The 21,514-nt window shown below is 32.9% G+C and overlaps 3 protein-coding genes and 1 long non-coding RNA gene across 5 annotated transcripts; 2 read left to right on the plus strand and 2 right to left on the minus strand.

Annotated features, from left to right (window-relative positions):
* Positions 1-8,098: 8,098 nt before the first annotated feature.
* LOC6568444 (D(3) dopamine receptor) lies at positions 8,099-12,112 on the plus strand. The gene is made up of 5 exons (XM_001994468.3): positions 8,099-8,742; positions 9,384-9,486; positions 9,548-9,673; positions 10,124-10,307; positions 10,777-12,112. The coding sequence occupies exons 1-5, from the start codon at positions 8,211-8,213 to the stop codon at positions 11,692-11,694; spliced, it is 1,863 nt and encodes a 620-aa protein (XP_001994504.1). The 5' UTR covers positions 8,099-8,210; the 3' UTR covers positions 11,695-12,112.
* A 2,068-nt stretch (positions 12,113-14,180) lies between these two features.
* Positions 14,181-17,892, minus strand: LOC6568443 (tyramine/octopamine receptor). 2 transcript variants are annotated; one of them, XM_043214949.1, is made up of 5 exons: positions 17,547-17,892; positions 16,515-16,617; positions 15,759-15,884; positions 15,288-15,459; positions 14,181-15,208 (listed from the first exon to the last, which is right to left on the minus strand). In XM_043214949.1, the coding sequence occupies exons 1-5, from the start codon at positions 17,770-17,772 to the stop codon at positions 14,441-14,443; spliced, it is 1,395 nt and encodes a 464-aa protein (XP_043070884.1). In that variant the 5' UTR covers positions 17,773-17,892; the 3' UTR covers positions 14,181-14,440. The 2 variants fall into 2 exon arrangements, with proteins under 2 accessions (XP_043070884.1, XP_001994503.1); XM_001994467.3 differs by having other exon boundaries at positions 14,182-15,208; positions 15,276-15,459.
* Positions 15,576-16,206, plus strand: LOC116805836. The gene is made up of 3 exons (XR_004365418.2): positions 15,576-15,630; positions 15,724-16,020; positions 16,096-16,206. It is a non-coding gene; the product is annotated as an uncharacterized LOC116805836 (long non-coding RNA).
* A 2,566-nt stretch (positions 17,893-20,458) lies between the features above and the next one.
* On the minus strand, positions 20,459-21,493 carry LOC6568442. Its single transcript, XM_001994466.3, has 3 exons — positions 21,269-21,493; positions 21,042-21,185; positions 20,459-20,975 (listed from the first exon to the last, which is right to left on the minus strand). The coding sequence occupies exons 1-3, from the start codon at positions 21,410-21,412 to the stop codon at positions 20,910-20,912; spliced, it is 354 nt and encodes a 117-aa protein (XP_001994502.1). The 5' UTR covers positions 21,413-21,493; the 3' UTR covers positions 20,459-20,909.
* Positions 21,494-21,514: the final 21 nt, after the last annotated feature.

Here is a 21,514-nt window from a genome sequence, read left to right on the forward strand (position 1 = left end):
GTATACTCTTTATGTAATAAAAACCATAGTTAATATTTTCTTTAAAAAAAATCATATATATTTAAATTCGTTTAATCAACTTATTAGCAGATTTATGTACGATTACGGTAAGCTGCTAGCTACAATACGCATTTCTTTATTTTTTTTTAAATGGCATCTGACAATTGTTATCCTACCTCTATAAATACCAGCAGGTGTTAGAATAGATATCGATATACATACTTATACCAGAATAAATCTGAAACAGAACTGTAATAATAGATTGTGAAACAATAATTTCCCCTTTACAAATTGCAAAGTAAGATTTAACAATAAAAATTAAAGTGTAAAATGTAAAAATGCGGTTATATGTGTACGTTACCTGTTAAATAAACCAAATTTTCAAACTGAAACAAAAAACTTATAAATTTATTTTATCGTTCTATAGCTTATTTCTCAGATACTCTTTGAAGAAAAACTTCTTGAACTACTTTGGAACCTCTGTTGTAAAATATATGCTAATTTTGAAGTTTTTTTAAAACACATTTTCGGATATTTAAATTTAAAAGCAAGTAAGTATTTGATCATTTCATATATTTAAATAGTAACTGTGAACTAAGAAAAGAGGTTAACAAATACTCATAATTCGCATATGCAAATTAATTTGTTTTTGATATATTTATGAAAAGTTTAAAGATTATAAAGTTTATAAATAGATGCTGAAAATGCTGCAAGTTAACAAGGAAACGGTGTCTTTCACTTGTCACAACATAACGTAATTCTACAAGAGCATAGTTCATTCAGCCGACTGCCATGGAAATATTAAATGTTGACCTAGACTCACATCTCTGCACTCAACCGCTCGATACTCATAAAGTTTGCGCAAAACTTTGGCCCTTTGCCCGTTTGTTTGTTGTTACAAAGCCTTTGAATAATTGAATTTTACGCATAATTTTGTTTTTATTTTACATACACCTGGATGCATACGTACCGGAATCAAGTTTATACCCTGCTACCCATAAAAGGGGTACAAATAAGGATGTAATAAAGTTGTTTCAACTTTTATAAGAACAATGAAATGGCGGCATCTCCAATCACATTTGGTATCAATATATAATAAGGCCTTCTCCATGTATGTTACTACTTTTATTTCGTCTGTCAAAACCAATAGGCCATAGTTTGCAGACAGTGTATCTCTTTCGCAATTCCACCTTGAAATATCGAACTTTAAATCATGTCGGCTGACAGGACAGTTGCCAAACGTACAGGAAAACTTTTCTCTAACTAAAGTAAGGACACATTTCCGCTTCTGGTCTTTGTGCATTTTAACATTTCGCCTTAATACAATTAATTAATGAATTTAAATGTTGTGTTCACAACCTTTTAGGGCACAAAAATAAAGTATATGACACAGTTTATATACTTTGGGGACCGCGACAAAACCATTTGTAAATGATACTTTAAAATAGACAATAAATGTATATTGAGTTCGTTGCAAAAGTTACAAGTCCTAGATGATTAATCTGATTCAGTTTTTGAAATTAATTAAACAATTAAGTGATAAAGTATAACCACTAAGCAGATAATATTGCTGAGAACGTATTCGCTTAGAATATATTTACCTGTTTATCTATCTATGAGATTTTAGTATATGTGTTTGGTGGCACTGCAAACTGTCCCGTACTGAGAAGATTCAGCATTTTGCAATTTTCTGCTAACATGCCCACCGCATTATGCAGTTGTGTGGCTTTTGTGGTTTATGCACATCGTTAATTTTTTATTTCCCCCTCGGTTACTGCTCACTTGCAAATGCTCTCTTGCGTTTAGGTATGTATGTTTATATGTATGTATATTCGGGAGGCTAGATTATTTGGGATTTAGAATTAACATTTAGTTGTGTTTTCATTCAGGGTTTATTTTTTTTTGGAGCACTATTTACAAAACTCCGAAAAATATTAATTCAATCGTATAATTTTTGTATACTTTTACCAAACCAAGTGCCATACCCGTCGAATACTTAATATGCGCAATCAAACGGCACATTGCTATTGAAGTAACTTTAAGCTCTACAAACTTTTAACCTATATAAACCATTACCTTCTGTACTGTAGAGCATTTTAAGTGTAAGTTGTAAAATGAAGTGCACGGAAGTGCTTCAGTGACTGTTGCTGCTTGTTTATATTAAGTTAAATAAAGTAAAAACAAGCTTTGCTTTTAATCCGCTACAGCTTTAATGTTTGTATTTTGTTTCTATCTATAAATATTGTTTTATGTATGTTTATATACTTATCTTTATTTATTGGTAATCAATAAATTATTCAACTCAACAATTATTAAGCATTTTACTAAAAGTGGGTAAACTTGTTTACATTAAAAAGCGATAAATCTGATTTTTATTCGTAAATATTTTTAATACGTTCCTCCATATTAAATCTGCTTAGGCTTCTTGGTTTGGCAACGACCATAAAATACTTGGCGGTAAAGTGTGTTCAACGTAAACATGTTGACATTTTCGATCCTAAAAATTCCTTATTATTTATTACCTTATTGAGAAAATCGTAAAGGCAATAAATATTAAGAATTTGATGTGATTCACTGATTTACATCGCGATGCATGTGGATAATTAAAATGTTCGAAACCCTTATATGTTTATATATCCTCTACTTAGTCAGGACATTTTCTGCCATAAGTATACATAGTTTGTTTATATTTTCTTATCTCAAAATGTTGGGGAATTTAGAAGTACTTCAACATCATGCGATTCCTTTTAGCAGCAAATCAATAATTATGCGCAAAAATAAATGTGTTGTCATAATATGACTCATATTATTTGTGGCCATAAACTGTGGTACCCTGTGGCGCTTGCAATAAATTAAACTACAATTGTATCATAAAGGTGTTTTCATGCAATTCTAATGGAATTTTTGCAAGTGAGAGAAAGTCTAAATGTAGATGTAAATTTTAATGTAAATTGGATATTGGCAGTTTAACACTTATTAATCTAGCAAGTAGTAATTTATTTCATTGTTTTATAAAGGGAATTCCATGATTGACACTGTGGCATTATAAATTAAGTTTAAAATGAAATGCTGAACAATTTCCAAATTAAGGAATTGATAATCGAATAATTGCAGCTTACACCCCATATAAAAATCAAATTAGAAATGAGAGATTTTAAGGAGAAGAATGCATCTCCGATAAGTATCAGGCCGAAAAACAAAATAGTTATACTTAATTAAGACAGTCTCTATGAAGGTATGAAGCCTTCTGCAGTTTCTGCTGCGTTATAATTTCATTTGCCTCAATCATAAATTTGACAATTATATTAAAAGAGTTTTTAGGTTTTGCGAGCTATTGTCTAATTATGTGCAAACATTGTCGATGTTTGCTTTAATATATCAGTTACAATTCAAATGTAGCTTAATGCCTTCCAGTCATTATTTCTATAGAAATACGCATGCGCTAAATTGTGCATTTCTTCCGATGACTCCTTCAACCTACGTTCCACTTTGCACCTTATTAATTTCCATAGTAATGGAAACAGACAATGTTAATGTTGCAAATTAACTTGTTAATCACAATTAAATACGATAGTTTATTATTGATTCAACAAACAATTGTCTACTAGTAAATATGCATTAATTGCTAGTCATTAATTATAAATTTGTTTACATTTTATATTCCATAATTTAATAAGCTACAATGCTAATGCCATCCATATCTTGTAGCTTATCTTATAGATAATATAAAACGAATTCCAAAATCTTGAACTAACAGTAAGAATATATAACTGAGCTAAAACTGAGTTAAAACAACTACAAACAGATTTATTGTAATCCGTATGCCCAAAATTTATAGCTGTTTGCAGGGTATTTCAAAGTTCTGTTCATTCTCAGAATTCTTTAATTGATGATGCAGTAGACAGACCATAAAACATAGAAGCATACAAATGTTAATACATTTAAGTGCCTATGAGCAGCGCACATATACAAATAAAATGTTTTAGGCACTCATAAACATTTGTTATTAATACATTTAACGTATTTGCAGTTAAAAAGAATCTGCGAAGAGCAAATACGAAACCAAATAAAAGCCACGATAAAAGGATTAAGAACAGGGTACACTTTACGGCTCTAATCACAAATATGCAATGCAAATACACATGTACGTACATACATATATTATGTTGTTATGTTAGATATGTGTTCGCATTAAGAATGGGACCCACAAATTGGAAACTGTTGTGGCACGCCTGCCTTACACACATTGTAAAATTTCCCCACAAGCACACACACACACGCACACACAGACACACACACGTACATACGCATTTAGAGGGAAACGTTGTGATACACTCGTGGCATGTATCTTTCGGATACGCGAGTTCTCTCTGTTGTGTGTTACGGTTGTCAAAGCAGGCGGCAGTTCTGTAAGAGCTCTGAACCGAAGCAGTCGCGTCTGTGAGTTATGTCCGAGCGAATGTTATTTTAACAAAATCGTTAGACGAATACGTCAAATTGATCATATGTCGCTTGATTTTAATTAAAGTGAACCCGGTGAGACGACAGAATTTGATTACCGACGGTTTCTTGGCAATGACCCTATGATGTCTACCATTACTACTTGCTGCATGTGAAATACAATTTAGAAATTGTACGAAGTGAACTTAACAGGAAACGGAAATGTGCAATTAAAACAAGTACTATTAAGTTGGCTACCACTACTACTAACTTGATGGGAATCAAACAGACATATTACAGCATTTATATAAAAGTCCATTTGACTGCATATAGAAATTATTACTATATGGGGCACCTTGAGCAAAAATACTGTTAGTGCAATGTTAAGTGAATTGTACTTGTACATGCACACATATGTAAAACTTACTATATATATATATATATATATGTATATTTGTGTGTAAGTGTGTATGCGCGCATAATTAAGGAAATACACTGATAATGATAATGGACAAAAGGTTTTTACATTTAAAACAATACAAAATGTGTAAACAAAACTGAAACCAAATGTCTGATAAATATTGAATGAAAGAAGCGGCAACTGAGGTAATGATTTATTGAAATACTAAATTCAGATTTATGTAACCTCTGTTACCTTAGAGACCTTACGCATTGGCCACCAATCAAAAACATAACCATTTAAATATTCATACAAATATTTTGGATAAACATATGTAGGCTATACTTTAGCTGATTCAAATTGAAAGTCTACTTTTATGCATTTAATTTTTAAGGTGAATCTCAATCAGTAATCCAATATGCAAGTTCTCAAAAAATGCTTAGCATTAGGCATGAAATGCATTTAATAATAAGCATTTATTTGTATTGTCCGCCAAGCAGTAAACGTATTTTGTGGCAAATGTTCGAACAGCTGTTCTTAAAGCCATTATTGACAGCTGGCATTTTTAATGGCATTTTAATGCTCAGATACAACCCAAATAAAGTGCTTTCATTTTTTTTTTTCGCAACTTTTCTAAACGATACATATGAATGTATACGCCCACACAATTTTTGATATAATTTAGCTTTGCATAAGTATATCTACATATGTGAATACAGGAATATATGCTTGTATGCTTGTTTATTTGTGTTTGGGATTGGGCTTATGTGTTAGTATATAAATTTGAATTAGAGGCTTTTAATGTAATTAATGTATTGTTGCTGGGGAATTAATTAAAAAAGGGAAAAAGGGAAAAGGGAACGCAGACACAACTGGCTCTCCATCCATAAAAACCAAAAGGCAGATAATTTGCAGCAGACTCATGTACAAAATGTACAATAAAAACGTAAGGGAAAATTTTCATAAATACGTGGCCATGTACGCATATGTATACATTTGCATTTACATAAAACCCTAACCGCAAAACAAAACGTAAGCGCAAAAATAAAAAAAGTAAAAAAAAAAATGGGTTCTAAACCATGGTTTATTTGTAATCTGGTTTTTAATTCGTTTTACATGTTTCTATCGAAACTTTCAATTGCAAATCGACAGCAAAAATTACTCTTTAATTATTTAATTGTATGCTGTGCTGTTGCGTATAAAGCATTTCCATCGATTTTAATTAAAAAGTTTGTTTCGATAAGATGTCACTTACCATTTTAGCGATTTTGGACTCGCTTAATGCCTCCACATAAAGATTGATCAGCATATAAGTGTATATGCCTTTATTTGAATTTGCATACGTATGGGAACATTTGCACATGTTTACGATTGCTTCCTGTTCCTCTCAAATCTTTGCCAATTGAACTTTTAGTGTGAAATAAATCTTCCATTGGCACATTGAAGATTATGATGTGGTCGGTATGCCCTCAAAACGAAATAAAAGCAACACCATTAATCGATTCTCTTTTACAAAACTCGAATAATTCTAATTAAAAAAAAAAAAGAAAAGAATTTATTTAAATCAACAAACAGACTGACAAAGAAACGGACATTGTACACGCTTGACAGAAGAAATCAATTAGTAAAATTCTATTTTATAGTTCTGAGCTACGTCATAAGGAGAAAAAATGTTATCTAAATAATGCAAATATGTCTGAATACACAAATCAAAAAAATATATATCTAAGCATGTGTGCTGAAAAGAGGGCTTGTAAATAATTGCGTTAGGAAATCGCTTGATTTGTTATCAAATTTGCGATAAGCGACTCAATGACGGGTTGATGAGGAACGACTCTCTCTCTCTGTATTCTATAAATCGGAGTAATGTAAATATATATACCTAAATGGAAAGATTTAAATATGAAAATCTGTACAACAAAATACAAATCTAAGAAATAAAAAATGTCAAAATCATTTAAGATAATCCTTAAGCTTACGTAAGGCTCTCATTTATATACTTTCTGGCAAATGCCACCTTGTCTATCTTGGCTGTGGTTTTAATTTAGTTATCGCGTACATACCTATGCATAGACACACACATATATACAAATATTCAAATACATATACAGGGGCAATGGCAATCTACGACAGCACTGGCATTTGGTGAACGCTATCAGACGCTAAATAAATAATACTTAATTCCACATTATTGTCAGCACGAACGTCGGCAACTGTCGATTCCAGGCATGGCGGGTGCCTTTTTCATTACTTCTCATCAGTTTACCATTATTTGTCGGTGCGATCCCATAGGCAATAAGAAAAAGTTCATACAAAATATATATGCCACATAAATATTTGAACGAAAGAAGCGTCGGAAATTCCATCAACATTTTATTTATGTTTATAGCCAAGCACCTCTTCAGAAGTTTTTCTCGCTGTGTTAATTAAACGGTTTATATTGTATATTTATGTGTAACTATAATTAAATAGTTGAAATGATAAAAGTGCGTTTATATTTATTATTATTCAGTGACAAAGTATATATAATGAAAAGTGACGTTATCGTCAATTAGTTATTTTTAATTCAATCATTTCGATTAATTTCAATTTGCCAAATTGATAAGGTTAAATAAGCTGGTGGGGAAATAACGATTGATAAAAAAAGAAAATCACAAGGAAAAAAATGTGAAATATCAATTCAATGTGTCATTCACATTCAACAAAGTTATTCTTATTCCTGTGCAGAGGGAAATTCTATTTTTGTAATTAAATGCGCATTCACGTGAGCCCATCGAAATGAAACTTGACATTAATACCTCATTGTGCTTCAGAAAGAGAATTCAATTTGACTGAAAATAAAGCTCTTGTGGAAATAACTTTTTTTTGTTCAACAATTACACACAATCACCTTGACAATGTTTTTTATTATGATTCAATAGGTGTGTTATATATTAACAAATTGTTTTTTCAATTCTATTTTCGTTCGGAATTATTAAGCACGCTATTCCATTTTCATTCCGACTTAAATAAGATTATGTTGAAGTGAAACGTTACACTAAATCCCACCCTTAATCCAAACTAATCTAAATGTGTTTGCTTAAGGACAACATTTTGAGCTGGGTTCTTGTAATTACATGTATATGTATAAAGTTATTAAAAGATAAATGTGTTTTGTCGCTTTGCTATCATTGCAGGATATCATAAAAAAAAGATACTTAAAAAAAATTATCAAATAAAAAACGAAAAAACAAAAAATGTTGAAATTAAAAAATGACAATTACGATGGCAATATGAAGCTATCGTCGATTTGCAACTACAAAAATCGTTCACTAGCTGTGCAGCTTGAACTGTGAACTATGTTGATTTAGCAAGAATAAATACTGCATATATGGCTATCCACCCACAGTTGGATAATTCAAACGCTTTGTTCCCGCCACTGATGTATGTGGCAAGCACATTTCTTGCCACCAGCGGCGTTCTTGGATTGCAGCCCAACATTTCCGTTGGCAACGATGACTTCCTAGATGCATGGAACACTGATAATCGCTCCTTATCATCACCGTCAACTACATTCAGAGCTACTTATGCAAACAGCAGTAAACCGACTTTGCCGTCAAATTTAAATGAGTCGGGAAATTATACCTTTGGTGATTCGGGGCCCGCCTCAACAGTGTTCAACTACTACAACGAATCTGCCGCAGCGGTCGAATGGCCGCCAGCATGGCAGGGCATCTGTTTGATTGCTGTCTTCTGCACGTTTATCGTTGTCACCGTCATCGGAAATACCCTCATCATATTAGCTGTTCTAACCACTCGCCGACTTCGCACCGTAACAAACTGTTTCGTTATGAGTTTAGCTATTGCTGACTTACTTGTTGGCATTTTCGTTATGCCACCGGCTGTTGCTGTTCACCTTATCGGTAAGTTTAATAATAATCAGTTACTTTAAAACTATACAATAAAAATACGATTCCTTTCTTGGGAATTTTAGTTTTCTAAAACATTAATTGCTTGGTATCACAATCTGCTTCTATATTATTTAAATATCGGGAAGTTGTCACTTGACTTCATTTGACTAGAGAGATTCCAAGTTTTATCCAAACACAAACTCATTAAGAACGTGTTTTTTAAATAAAATTTAATAAATAAAAATATTAGAAAAAGTTTATGGACAAAATTATGAATTATTCACAGATATAAGAAATTTCTTTGATTAAATTTCATATTTTATTTCTTCAAGTATTTGAAAAGAAACAAAATCTTAACAAATTTGTGTCAAAGAATGCGAGTTTGACTTTTCTCAAAAATTCTATTTGAAGTTGAAAAATTCGGCAACTGTGGTATTTTGCCTGTGCCTAAGAATTTTTTTGGCCTTTTGGTCTTATCTTTTTTTTTTGAGAATGGAATTTTTGCTTCAGTAAAAAATATATTTTTATATATTTCCCTGGATTACCATAAACACGCATTTTGGAAAAAACAAAAGTTGAATCTGCGTGTCTGCTGAAGAAACCTTTCATGTAAATGAACAGTTGCGCTAATCGAACATTGGTACTATTTTCAGGTTCGTGGCGACTCGGCTGGATACTTTGCGATATTTGGATATCCTTTGATGTGTTGCTGTGCACGGCATCTATTTTAAGTCTATGTGCCATCAGTGTTGATAGGTATTAAGTTTTAAAATTGCCTCGCAAAGAACGTGCTACAACCACATCTTAAACATTCTAGATACCTGGCTGTTACCCAACCACTCACCTATTCAAGGAAACGACGTTCCAAGCGCCTTGCGCTTCTAATGATTCTTATCGTTTGGATACTGGCATTAGCAATCACCTGTCCGCCCATGCTCGGCTGGTAAGTAAGGGCGTTTTTTTTTTAAATTTAAAGAAAGTAGTTCATTAGCACACATACGTATTTGCTCTATGTTTAAGACAAGCATGTGAACAAAATAATACATTTCGACCAAAAGTTTTTGTTAAAGATGTAAACGAATGTTTATACATGTTTAAGTTTATTGCTGTTCAAACAATTCATTTTATTTTTTATATAAACAGAGATTTTTTTGTTTTTTAAATCATCTTCATAAATTTGCGTACGAATTTGTTTGTAGAATATGAAATCGAAATTTTGATATAAATATTAAATTAATAAATAATACACATTGTATTGAATATTGATTAAATATTAAATGGTGCATGACTTTCTTGAATTTACATATATACGAGTATATTTGTATATAAAAATATTTTTAAATTTTATTTTATTTTTTTTTTTTTTTTTTTTTTTTTTTTTTTTTTTTTTTAGGTACGAGCCTGGACGGCGAGATTTACATGAGTGTCGCTACAACCAGAATGAAGGCTATGTAATTTTCTCAGCGATGGGTTCATTTTTCATACCAATGGCTGTCATGATTTATGTTTATGCCAAAATATCCTGTGTTATAGCAAAAAGACACGACAATATGAACGATATTAATATTCATAACAAGGTAAGCAATAAGTGAAATTATTAACGTTCTTTTATACATCCTCTAGCATTCTCTGTATTCATAATTCATATCATTTATCGTTTTTATTTGTAAACATTTAACGTTATGCTAACGATGATGTGCAATCGATTATAGCTTATCTTGCTTTTAGAATATTGTATATAGATTGATAGATACACTCAGTTCGATATTGAAGAAAGTCGCTGAATGTTACGTTAAGTGGCAAGCGTACATATTTCTGTAAAGTGCTTATTAAAGTTGTCATTGAGTAATGTTTTGCTTTCATCAACTCTATTCTAGGTATTAAAAAGTATAATTACTAAAATTCACAACAGTTTTCATTTTAAAATAAGAATATTTGAATATGCAGCTTCAAATAAAATTCCAAGACGGATTCATAATTAATCAATTTGAACTTTTTGTTAGCAGAGCTGATCATTTTTGAAAAATATTTTTGTTTATTACACAGAAATTTAAGCGCTACACCGCCGCCGATGTTGAAAATGAATTCTCCGAACAGGATCACAGTACGGGCTATAAGAGCAAACAAGCCACGGCTCAGACATTTTCTAATCAGACGATATCGAAGGAACTACATGAAATCGCACTGAGCGATACTGACAATCTTGGCGTGTCAACAACAGTTGGCGGAATTCATGCTGGAAATTGTCAATCCTTGCTGGCACTGCCATCCTCAAAGGACAGTGGCAGTGGGAGGAGCAGTTGCTATGAGCTAACACGTCCAGCCTCATTGTCGATAAAACGCACCTCGACAGCTTCGACTACAATGACCACAATGGCCAGTGGCATTGGACCCAGCAGTAGTCTATTAGATGCCCAATGGCAGGGACAATCACAACAACAGCAGCAGCAACAGCAGCAGCAGCAGCAGCAACAACAACAACAGTTGCGCACACACAGCTTTCGGCACTCGCATCTTAGTGTTGGTGGTGCCGGCGACAGGCAGCGTGGCCACCATCATCATCATCATCATCAGTCAGCTGGCGCTGGAAATGCATCGGATGCAACTGCAACAGCAACAACATCAGCCAATATCAAATCTCTATCAAATCGCATTACATCGCTAAAAAAGGAGAATAAAACGACGCAAACATTGAGCATTGTCGTTGGCGGATTTATAGCGTGCTGGTTACCGTTCTTCATCTACTATATTATAACCCCATTCCTCGCCGAGCATCAAGTCAGCGGCACACTGGCGAAAGCACTCACATGGCTTGGTTGGTTCAACAGCGCCATAAATCCATTTATCTATGCATTTTACAGTGTCGACTTTCGTGCCGCCTTTTGGCGCTTGACCTGCAAGCGTTTTTGCAGTGAGGAGCCAAAGCCACAGTTTCCCACAAACACCATGTCCATCAGGCGATAGTCGTGGCGTGTCGCCACCGCACATTCCACCACCGCATCCCGCACACGCACAGATAGGGATAGGATGATAATAGGGATGGGGCGTGGCGACATGGCGACAGTTCCTTCAGCTAGTCGATTATACAACTAGAAATTTGCAAGTCGACAATGTGGCAGGACTTGCATATAATTTCAAGTCATTCTTCAATATTATGCGGACATACACTCTGAAAAATGATATGCCCTGTAATTTAGACTACATCAGCAGAAAGTGAGAGCCCAAAATGGTTGGCTTAGTTTGGAATTTCCAAAAGAAATCTTATTATTTCGAGCTGCGTCACTTAGAAAACAATCTTCCAAATAGCATTCATTTACAATTAAACAGAAATATATCTCCCAACTCCATAAATTAAGGGAATTGCTAATATTTAAAAAAAAAAATTCTACAATTTTTCAATTTAATTCATGTTAACGCTTAAGTCAATAGCTGTTATATTTTTTTTATTTTAAGCAACATAATTGCTTAAATTCAAAGTAGAAATTGCAGTAATTGTAGTAATTGTAGTAAGAGTGTAACCAAAGACCTTCCACAAAAGCAAGAAGTGTAAATTGCAGCTTAAGTTTTTTGTTGTGTTTTCCACGAACTATCATCAGTGTAAATAATTTCATACATAAAGTAAGCTTACAGTCTAGAATCTTTCTGTGATGCGGCTCATTTCACATTCATAGTGAGACGCACACAAACACACACATACTAATTCATTCAATAAAGGGCATTTGCCAGGATGACATGAATCGATTTAGTAATTTCCGTCACGTATTTTTTCCGCCTTTCAACCGGGTATTTGTCGTATTGCAATCATATAAAGCTTTTGCAAACCGTTCAAAGTTACAAACTGAATTGTGCAACCAGTTCATTAAGTTTATTTGTGTTATATACAAAAAAAAAAAAAAATAACAAAAAAATGAGAATATACATATATATGTATACATACATATGTAATATATATCTAGTATTTATATACGTTTTTCGCCAACTAAGCGTCCTTGTATTGGAAATGTAGGATTCAAATGACAACTTCCACAAGAAACTTTGTAGTATTGTTCTTTGTAAAAATAAGTAGTTCAAAATATAAAAACAAAAAAAAATACATATATAAATACATTTAAAATTTTTATTGTGATGTAGCCATAATCAAACCGGAAAAATGTAACATTTAAAATCTAATTGTAGTGCTATGTCTTGAATCAATTTTGCATTGCCTTCATAAATAATATCACTAAGCAGACAATACACGTTTGCTCAGTGGTAATAAACTAGTACATATAAAATAGCAAAAACGGCACAAACAAATTGCAGTCAATTGCGAATTGCGAATTATTTAATAGTTGTAGTAGCAGCTAGATCAATCCAATGTATAAGAACATATACATACTATATGTAATCATGTCAAGCATTAGAAACATATATTGAATAAAACTAAATCTCAAAACTCCAGCATACCGACAACTATCATTTAATTTAATATGTATATATCATATAACTTAATATCAACAAGTTTGGATGCAGCAAATCGAAAATAAATTTGTAGCACCAGAACTTCATCCATCTATTTTAGAATTTACTTAAAACATCTATTTTTTTGCAATAAGATTACACTAGTATTACCTTTTAGAATAATAGCCAAATATATATTTATTTATTTATTACACACATAGATATTTTATTTAAAATGGGATTAAATTAAAATATTAATTTTGTATACTCATTTCAAAATTGGATTTAATTTGAAATTACAAATTTGAGGCTACAATAATAAAAGCTTCCAGTTAAAGGGCACTCAGAGGGCACGGAGAGTCCAACTTAATGACTTTCAGAAAGGTTCTTAAAGCCAGAAATGAAAATCACAGTGAACACTAAACTATCGGGGGGACTATTATTGACAAATGCAGTTTATAATCACAGTGCCAGTTGACCTAGATTGAAATGCACTTGAAAGGCATTTGCCAATTATACATTTTGCCATTTATACATCTGAATTTGCAGAAACGTTGAAATAAAACCTAAACACACTTAGACTGTTCTCTATTACGAGTTAAATGATGTCAGTGCCCAAATTTCTGTGGTTTTAAATACATTTGCACTGACAGTAATAGGCACAATGTGTTGTAATTCATTGGAGACTCCTTTTCCTTAATTTTTGTTAATGCAGTACAAACCACATACACATTTGTGTATTTTGTATTTTATATATATACATATATTAGTGTGATTACGTAAGTACAAGTATGATGACCACATTCTCTTTGTGGCTTTCAAGTTTGTCACAATATGTTTAATGTTTCATAAAGACATTTCCTAATTACAGGTCGCCTTGCCTAATAGCAATATTTGTTTTTTGTGTTTTTTTTTTCATTCAACATGTAATTAAATTTTCAAGCCTTTAAAAATTGCACACCAAGATTCTTTCAATATACAAAAATGCATTTTATTGTATTACAATTTGAAAATTTTAATAATATTTAGTTTGACTTAGTTGTTGATGACTATTAAGACTATCTATTTATACAATTGCATAGTTTAAATGAACCGATATGTCTTCTTCAGGCTATTTGGATAGTAGCATTTTTTGTTACACATATTTATGGTTTTTAGTGGTAAATAAATACAAGCTTTAAATAAATTGATTTATTTGATACGTGCTAAAAATAAACATTAATATATACGCTTAAGGCTAGCACTTCTTATTGTGGATTTTTTGAACGCTTCAGGCTCGAAACATGTTAATATGATTTCGAGGCAGTTTTTGTTTGCAGATGCGCCGACATGTTAAGCGCCAGAAGGCAGCTCGGAAATCCGGATTAAAGGCATAAATGAAGGGATTTATAGCGCAATTTACCCAACCGACCCAAGTGAAAAAGGACATAAGGCCCTCGAATTTCTTTAGCTGCGGCAGAAACGGTATCAGCAGGTAATAAACGAAAAATGGTGTCCAGCATGCGATCAGTCCACCCATAACAATTGTAAGTGTCTTAGTTGCTTTGGTGGTTTTGATTTTGGTCGAGACACGCATTGGAACGCGATGATTGGCCAATTGTCGCTGCAGCTGATGCGATGTTGTTGACGCCCTCTTGGCCACATTATGATTTACCGTTTCCAAAGAGGTGGCGCCTCCAATCGATTGACCATCATTATAATACATTGTTGGTATGGATACAGATGAAGCACACCGCTTATGAAATCTGCAGCTGTCGGATGTGCATTGAATAAGTGAGGACATTCGTGATATTTCCATTAGTTCATAGAATGTCGGTTGATGTTTCAGTTTCATGCGCTTATCATTAGCCTTTGCCTCCTGACATTTGCGGCACTTAACGCTACCGGTACTAAATATGGGATTCGCATGGGTTCTCATCACGCTGCAGCGAGCTTCACAGCATGGCAAACATTTGTGTTGATTGCAACGATACACTTCAGATTCCGACATAAAATGGCCATCGGTATCTGCATCATGGTCAGCTGTGCGTTCCGAGTTCTGCAAGAAAAATGTTCGAATTAAAAATAAATATTTGTTTCATTCATTCATCAATTATTATACTAACTGCATCGCGTACAATTCGCTGTCGACGTGATGTGAGGACATAACCAATCCGTACGTAAACATATAACATCACTGTGAGTGGTATAAAAAATGAACCCATCGCCGAGTAAACAACATATCCTTTATTTTGATTATAGCGACATTCAACCGAGTCCCCCTTATTGCGATTCCTGCCATGCTCGTACCTGTGAAGAGAAAGATTGACAGCTTAAATTGAAACACAGTAGACCTTTTATTTCTATTTTATTCATTTATTTTACGTTTACTATCTATAGATTTTATGCTTGGAATTTTAAGAAGAATTTTAATTTTATACTTATTAATTTTAAGTGAGTGCCGAACAAGATAACAAAATTGTAAGAATAACTATCTATGAAGACATGAATTATTTTGCTAATATTCAACAACATAATGACATTTCTTTAAAATGCAACAACATTTAAATATAGGGAGTACGTGGACGCTTTCAATTATGGATACTCACCAGCCGAGCATCGGTGGGCAGGTAATACCGAAGGCGAGTAGCCAAACTCCAAGAATCATTAACAATGCCAATCGTTTGCAACGCCACTTTTTCGAATATGTCAACGGTTGTGTCACTGCGAGATACCTAAGTACAAAGCAATAAAAACTGAGTAAATGAAAACAAAAACGAAGCGGCATATTGTGTATAAAGCTGTTGACAAACGTCCCTAGCAAACAGCGCAGCATGGCGTCAACAGCAAACTTGGAAATGCCATTAAAATGTAATTGAAACTTCCAACAAAAGCAGCGAGCCCCTACTTACCACCCACATTTTCTTTATTTTTTTTTTTTCACAGTCAGGTTGTTGCTACCATTGTGCGTTGGACCCCCCCACCCATTGGAACCCATTGAAGTTCACTTTAAACGCCATGCACAGGATGGGTCAATAAAAAATTCTTTGCACAGTATTTTCACCTTTTTTATGCGTATATGACGTCATGCAAATGAACTGGGTCTTTTTATACTAACAAATTAACGTGTGACATAAAAATTAAGGGTTTGTTGGCTTAGTCCGCTAATATACGCCTCCACACACACACACACACACTCACACACACACACATACATCTATTAGTAATTAGTTGAAGCTGACATGTACAACACACCAATGGAATATGAATTGAAGGCATTCGCTGTCAAGGGAATGTGTATGCAATTCGTACTCCTTGACATATGAAACGGTATAAATATTATTTTTTATTTTTTAATTACTTACCTGTCCAAGCTGATGGCACACAAACTAAGAATGGATGCCGTGCATAGCAATATATCGAAGGATATCCAAATATCGCACAGCACCAGGCCAAGTTGCCATGAGCCTGCATAAGAGAGTAATTGATATGAAAACAACAACACAATAGCAATGCAATCTTTGCCATGCCAAAGCTGAGATACCCACTAAAAAGTTGGTATATACAATTATATGAAATTCTATGTGCCTTCGAAATTATTGTCAAATCTATGCAATCTATGTATGTACACTTATATGTTCTTAGTTTGTAATTGTTGTTAATTTCTTTAAGCTAATCTCTTTGAAATAGAAGGTAAATTAATAAACATGAAAGATTACGATTTTAATTTATGAAGCTTAACTTGTAAATATATTTGTATACTTGAACTGGATATCTTGGCAACATGCAACTTTTCTAATACTTGTTACTTAAACAATTTTTGTAAGCATGTCAAGCCGTGTAATGTTTAACAAGAGCTACAACAATAACAATGGCAGCTCCCAACCCGCAAAAGGGTTGTTGAAAGGCAAAGTTTTTGTTTTGGAAGCTGCCACCGAACTTGTTGTTGGCTACTAAAACACCGAGCATACCTTTAAGCGGATAGTACATAGATTGAATTTTTTTTAATTTACCCATTTGTTTGAAGAAAGTTTTTAAAAGTTTTCCTACTAGGCATTTTGGGAATCATAAAGGCATGTAATTACCTTTTTATTTGCTCTGGGCTATTGAATATTTTGATTTTTTTTTCCCAGAGTGGCAAAAGTGGCTTCAAGGACTCTTTAGTACAGTGGACACCAAGAAATTGTTTACAAGTATAAAAATGTTAGAAGAAAAAAAAAAAATTTTAAAACTGTTGAAGAAGTCATCTCTAACAAAACTTTATCCGACACTTGATATTTAGTATTTTGAAGCCGAGACAATAATATTTTCTAATACAAAAATTGCACACACTCAAACCTTTCGTAATTTTAAAACCAATAAAGAAATATTTATGCTATTTATTTAGGTATACATACCAATGACGTGTACAGCTACTGCCGGCGGCATAACAAAAATGCCGACAAGTAAATCAGCCACAGCTAAACTCATCACAAAACAATTTGTAACCGTTCGAAGCCTTCGGGTGGTCAAAACAGCTAATATTACGAGCATATTGCCAATTACGGTCACCAATATAAGTAGCAGGAAAGTAGCCACAGCCAACGACTTTGGCCATTCCATGCTTGTCCAATACGAGTTCATTATTCATATCATTATCCGCAGAGCTGCCGGTTGTTAATCATTTTCACATAGTGTCTTGTTTATTTTTCGTTAATTTTTATTTGTTTTTGCATGTTGAAAGCGAATTCAAATAACGTTTGCCATTATCTACCCTGATTACTGCACACAATAATTACCTACAAAAAGAAATTAAATTAAATTAATGTTTATTTATGGAAGTAAATCTCGCAAATTATACACACAAGAAACACTCCGATTTCTTACGAACAACACATCGATTTTCATTTTAACAATCATTTAATCACTTCTGTTCCGTAATGTGGAATACAGTCTCTTGAGAAACTTCTCGTTTTCATCCTTAACATTTTTGAAGTACAAAGTATTGAGTTGATAATGGTGTGTGAATCGCATATGAAAACTTCTATTATTCATCTATTAAGATTCGCACTAATAACATGTTTATTTTATAAAGTTCCTGGAACAGGCCATACAATTTACGTATGCACTTATAATTTAAGTGCAACCTTCAGTCAGACAAAATCTATGGCTTACGTGTGTGTGTAAGCATTGTTTATTAATTTGCTATTTTGACACACCTGTTAAGACAAACATATAATATAAACACACAACACAACATAACGAATTGAGTTTTTTAGTGAAATAAATGCGAGTTGTGATTAACTTCCCAATAAATAAATTATTTGAAGTCCACCAGTATTTTAAAATATAAAATTAATGTATAATCCAGGTGGCTACAATTGTTATTAATTTCTTCTTTTTTTTCGGTAGAGAATGTCGGCGAATTATTTTCACTTTTGCACCATTTCCACATGCTTATTTTATTGGTTTTTGTGAATTATTTGAAATATTTCATATATGTAAAATATATATTTGTAATATATTTTTTGTTTAAACTTCGGCTTTAGCATAATATTTGCTTTATTTGCAAATTAGCACCAAAAGCAAAAAGTAAACCATACGAGAGAAAAATATCTAATGCACCGCACAGTTGCTAGAAGCACACGTTTATTGAAGACTGGCAGAGCAACTTGTTGTCGATTGGCTGGCGTCTGGCGCTGTGGGTAACTGAGCGCAGCCAATGCTTCGTATGAGCAATTTCTGTTGTTTTTATTATTGGCGGCTAAAGTACACAAAACACAGCGCAGTAAACCAACAACATGGGGAAATTCTTTAGCATTTTTCACTGCTGTTGTTGCTTTTGGAATTTTTATTATTATTTTTAGCATTATTTAAACGGCGCGCACACATTTGTTTCTATTGCTCCCATGTCTGGAATATATTCAAAATATTGTGAACAATGAAATTGAAGAAATTGAAAAAGTTTCGGCCAGAAAAAGCACAGATATCAGTAATTAATCTCATAAAAGAATAACAAGCAAATTGTTCAATTCGTTGGGTAGAACAAACTTTATTTATAATTTAAAACTGTGCGATTGCAATAAAATTAAATTCATATTATTTCATATATAAAATCTTAAACGCAAATGCAGAACAATTTCTTATTTTAACTAAATATATACTAAAATGAGATCATTCGCGGGCACTAGAATAACCGTTAGATTGTCTGTTAAGTTAATTGATAAGTTTATCAGTTAATTGTAGCTTATATACCAATTAACGTATATCTATTCATATATTTATTTGGGTTCATTATTAATGGCTGATAGTCATTTACACAAACACATTCAATACATTCAATAATATTCACATTTCCATATTTATTATAATTATAATATGTCAGTTGGTTTTGAAAACTTTCGAAAGTGTAAAAGTTGCTGATTTATTATTACTCATTGTTCTCATTGAATATATATATTTTTCACATTATTTGTATCAGTTAGTCTTTTATTATGCCTGTTTGCAACCAAACGCCAGGACGTGTCGAGTACGACTAAAACAATTCGGAGCGGGACATTACATTTTGCTAATTTTCCATTCGCTTTGGTGTACTGGGTTTCTTAACCTTTTCGCCTAGTGCTGCGCTTCATTAGCGCGTATGTGCGCCACACACACACACACACACACACACATTTAAACATACATACATACATATGTACTGTAAATATGCGTGCCGCCTTTCACTAGTCGGATAATGCGAATTCGTTTGTCCCTTCATGCTCCTTAGTTAATTACTTAGGTAATTAGAAGGGTGTCGCGGCTGCCAAAAGCAGGTGAAACAACAACAACAAACAAACCACAAAAAAAAAACCGGATAACCATTTAAAATATTTATTAATAATATAGAGAAGAATAATAACTAGGAACTAACACTATTCTAGATAAGCGTATTTCTAAAAGTGGATACGCTTAACGTAACGTGCCATTTATATCAGTATACGAGTATGCATATATATATAGTATATGTATGGTTTTACCTAGGGCTTAGGTATCGCAACAAAGCTATTTGCTTTAATTAATTTTTGTTTGGATCCTGTTAATCAACGTACAAATAGGCATACAATGTATAACTCTCTGGTAAACATTGCAATGACACATACATCACACACATAAATATCTCTACTTCAAATGATCATATTAACTAACTATATGTCTATCACCACAGAGAACACTGTCAATTTGTATTATATGTTTGTTTTGCATTATTATTATTATGCATTCATACAGTAAAAGTATCATTTATCAATATGATAAAAATATTTTCGACGAAAAAAAAGAATTTTGCAACTCGTTTAGTTTTGACAGTAACATTTTATTAAATCCTAATATACTGCTAATATGAAAGATACACATTTTTATTGTATTGCTGTCTTATTCTAAGTTTGTTTGTTTGTTATTTTCTTCCGAAGGCAAAATATAATAGGCATGATGTGATAGATTAACAAAAATACTGGGTATCCAGGTGTCAGTGATGCCAATCACAAATTTGCGGCTCACAAATTTGTGAAATTTGTTGACACTATTTAGTCTGCGTGCTTAATATAATGTTATACTACTGATTTATTTAAGAAAATCGAATTGCTTCAAGTCCTTGGTACATTAACTTAGATGAACAACTAAAGCATACGACAATAAAAAAGCCGAGCCTATATCCATTTATAAATATACTCGGATATCTTCAATTGTAGCTCCTGCAGGTAGTTTGTCAGATATAAACGATGCAGGATTGGGGCCTTATGCTACATGCGCTGTATAACACAACCCTTGAATGAATTCATCCTCACATCGATTTCGCCTTCCTCAAGCTGCCAAAAATAAAATAAATACATTTATTAATTATGGTACTGACTATAAGCGAACTGCACACGTACCTCATCGAATGCATAAATATCCTGATAGCACGATGGGGAAATGCATTGTCTCAAACAGTTCAATTTGGAAGCCATCGCAGCATTGGCATTGACACACAGTGAATTTTGACCACACGCTAGCTCGTAATCATGATAGGTAATTTCCTTAAATAAATAAATAAAATTAAAATAAACAATCACAGTTAAATTGAAAAATCAATAATCTATTTTTCAAGCGATTTACTTACATTTTTACTTGTTTCCTTGTACGCGTATTCCGGAAAATGAAAAGTCGCTGCCTTCGATAGAAGTTTACCATTCCTGTGATTTTCTGCCGCGCAAATAACAATTTTTAACACAAAGATTGCAAATAATTCAAAAAGACGTGACATTTTCACCCGGCTGTCAATTGACGACAAGTGTTAGTATTTCTTGCTTGGTATGTTTTCTGCACGGTATTTTTGGTTAAAGGGGTGGTTTTTTGTTAACCATTT

Source organism: Drosophila grimshawi, unplaced genomic scaffold (assembly GCF_018153295.1).
Source record: "Drosophila grimshawi isolate 15287-2541.00 unplaced genomic scaffold, ASM1815329v1 contig_311, whole genome shotgun sequence".
Lineage (NCBI taxonomy): Eukaryota > Metazoa > Arthropoda > Insecta > Diptera > Drosophilidae > Drosophila > Drosophila grimshawi.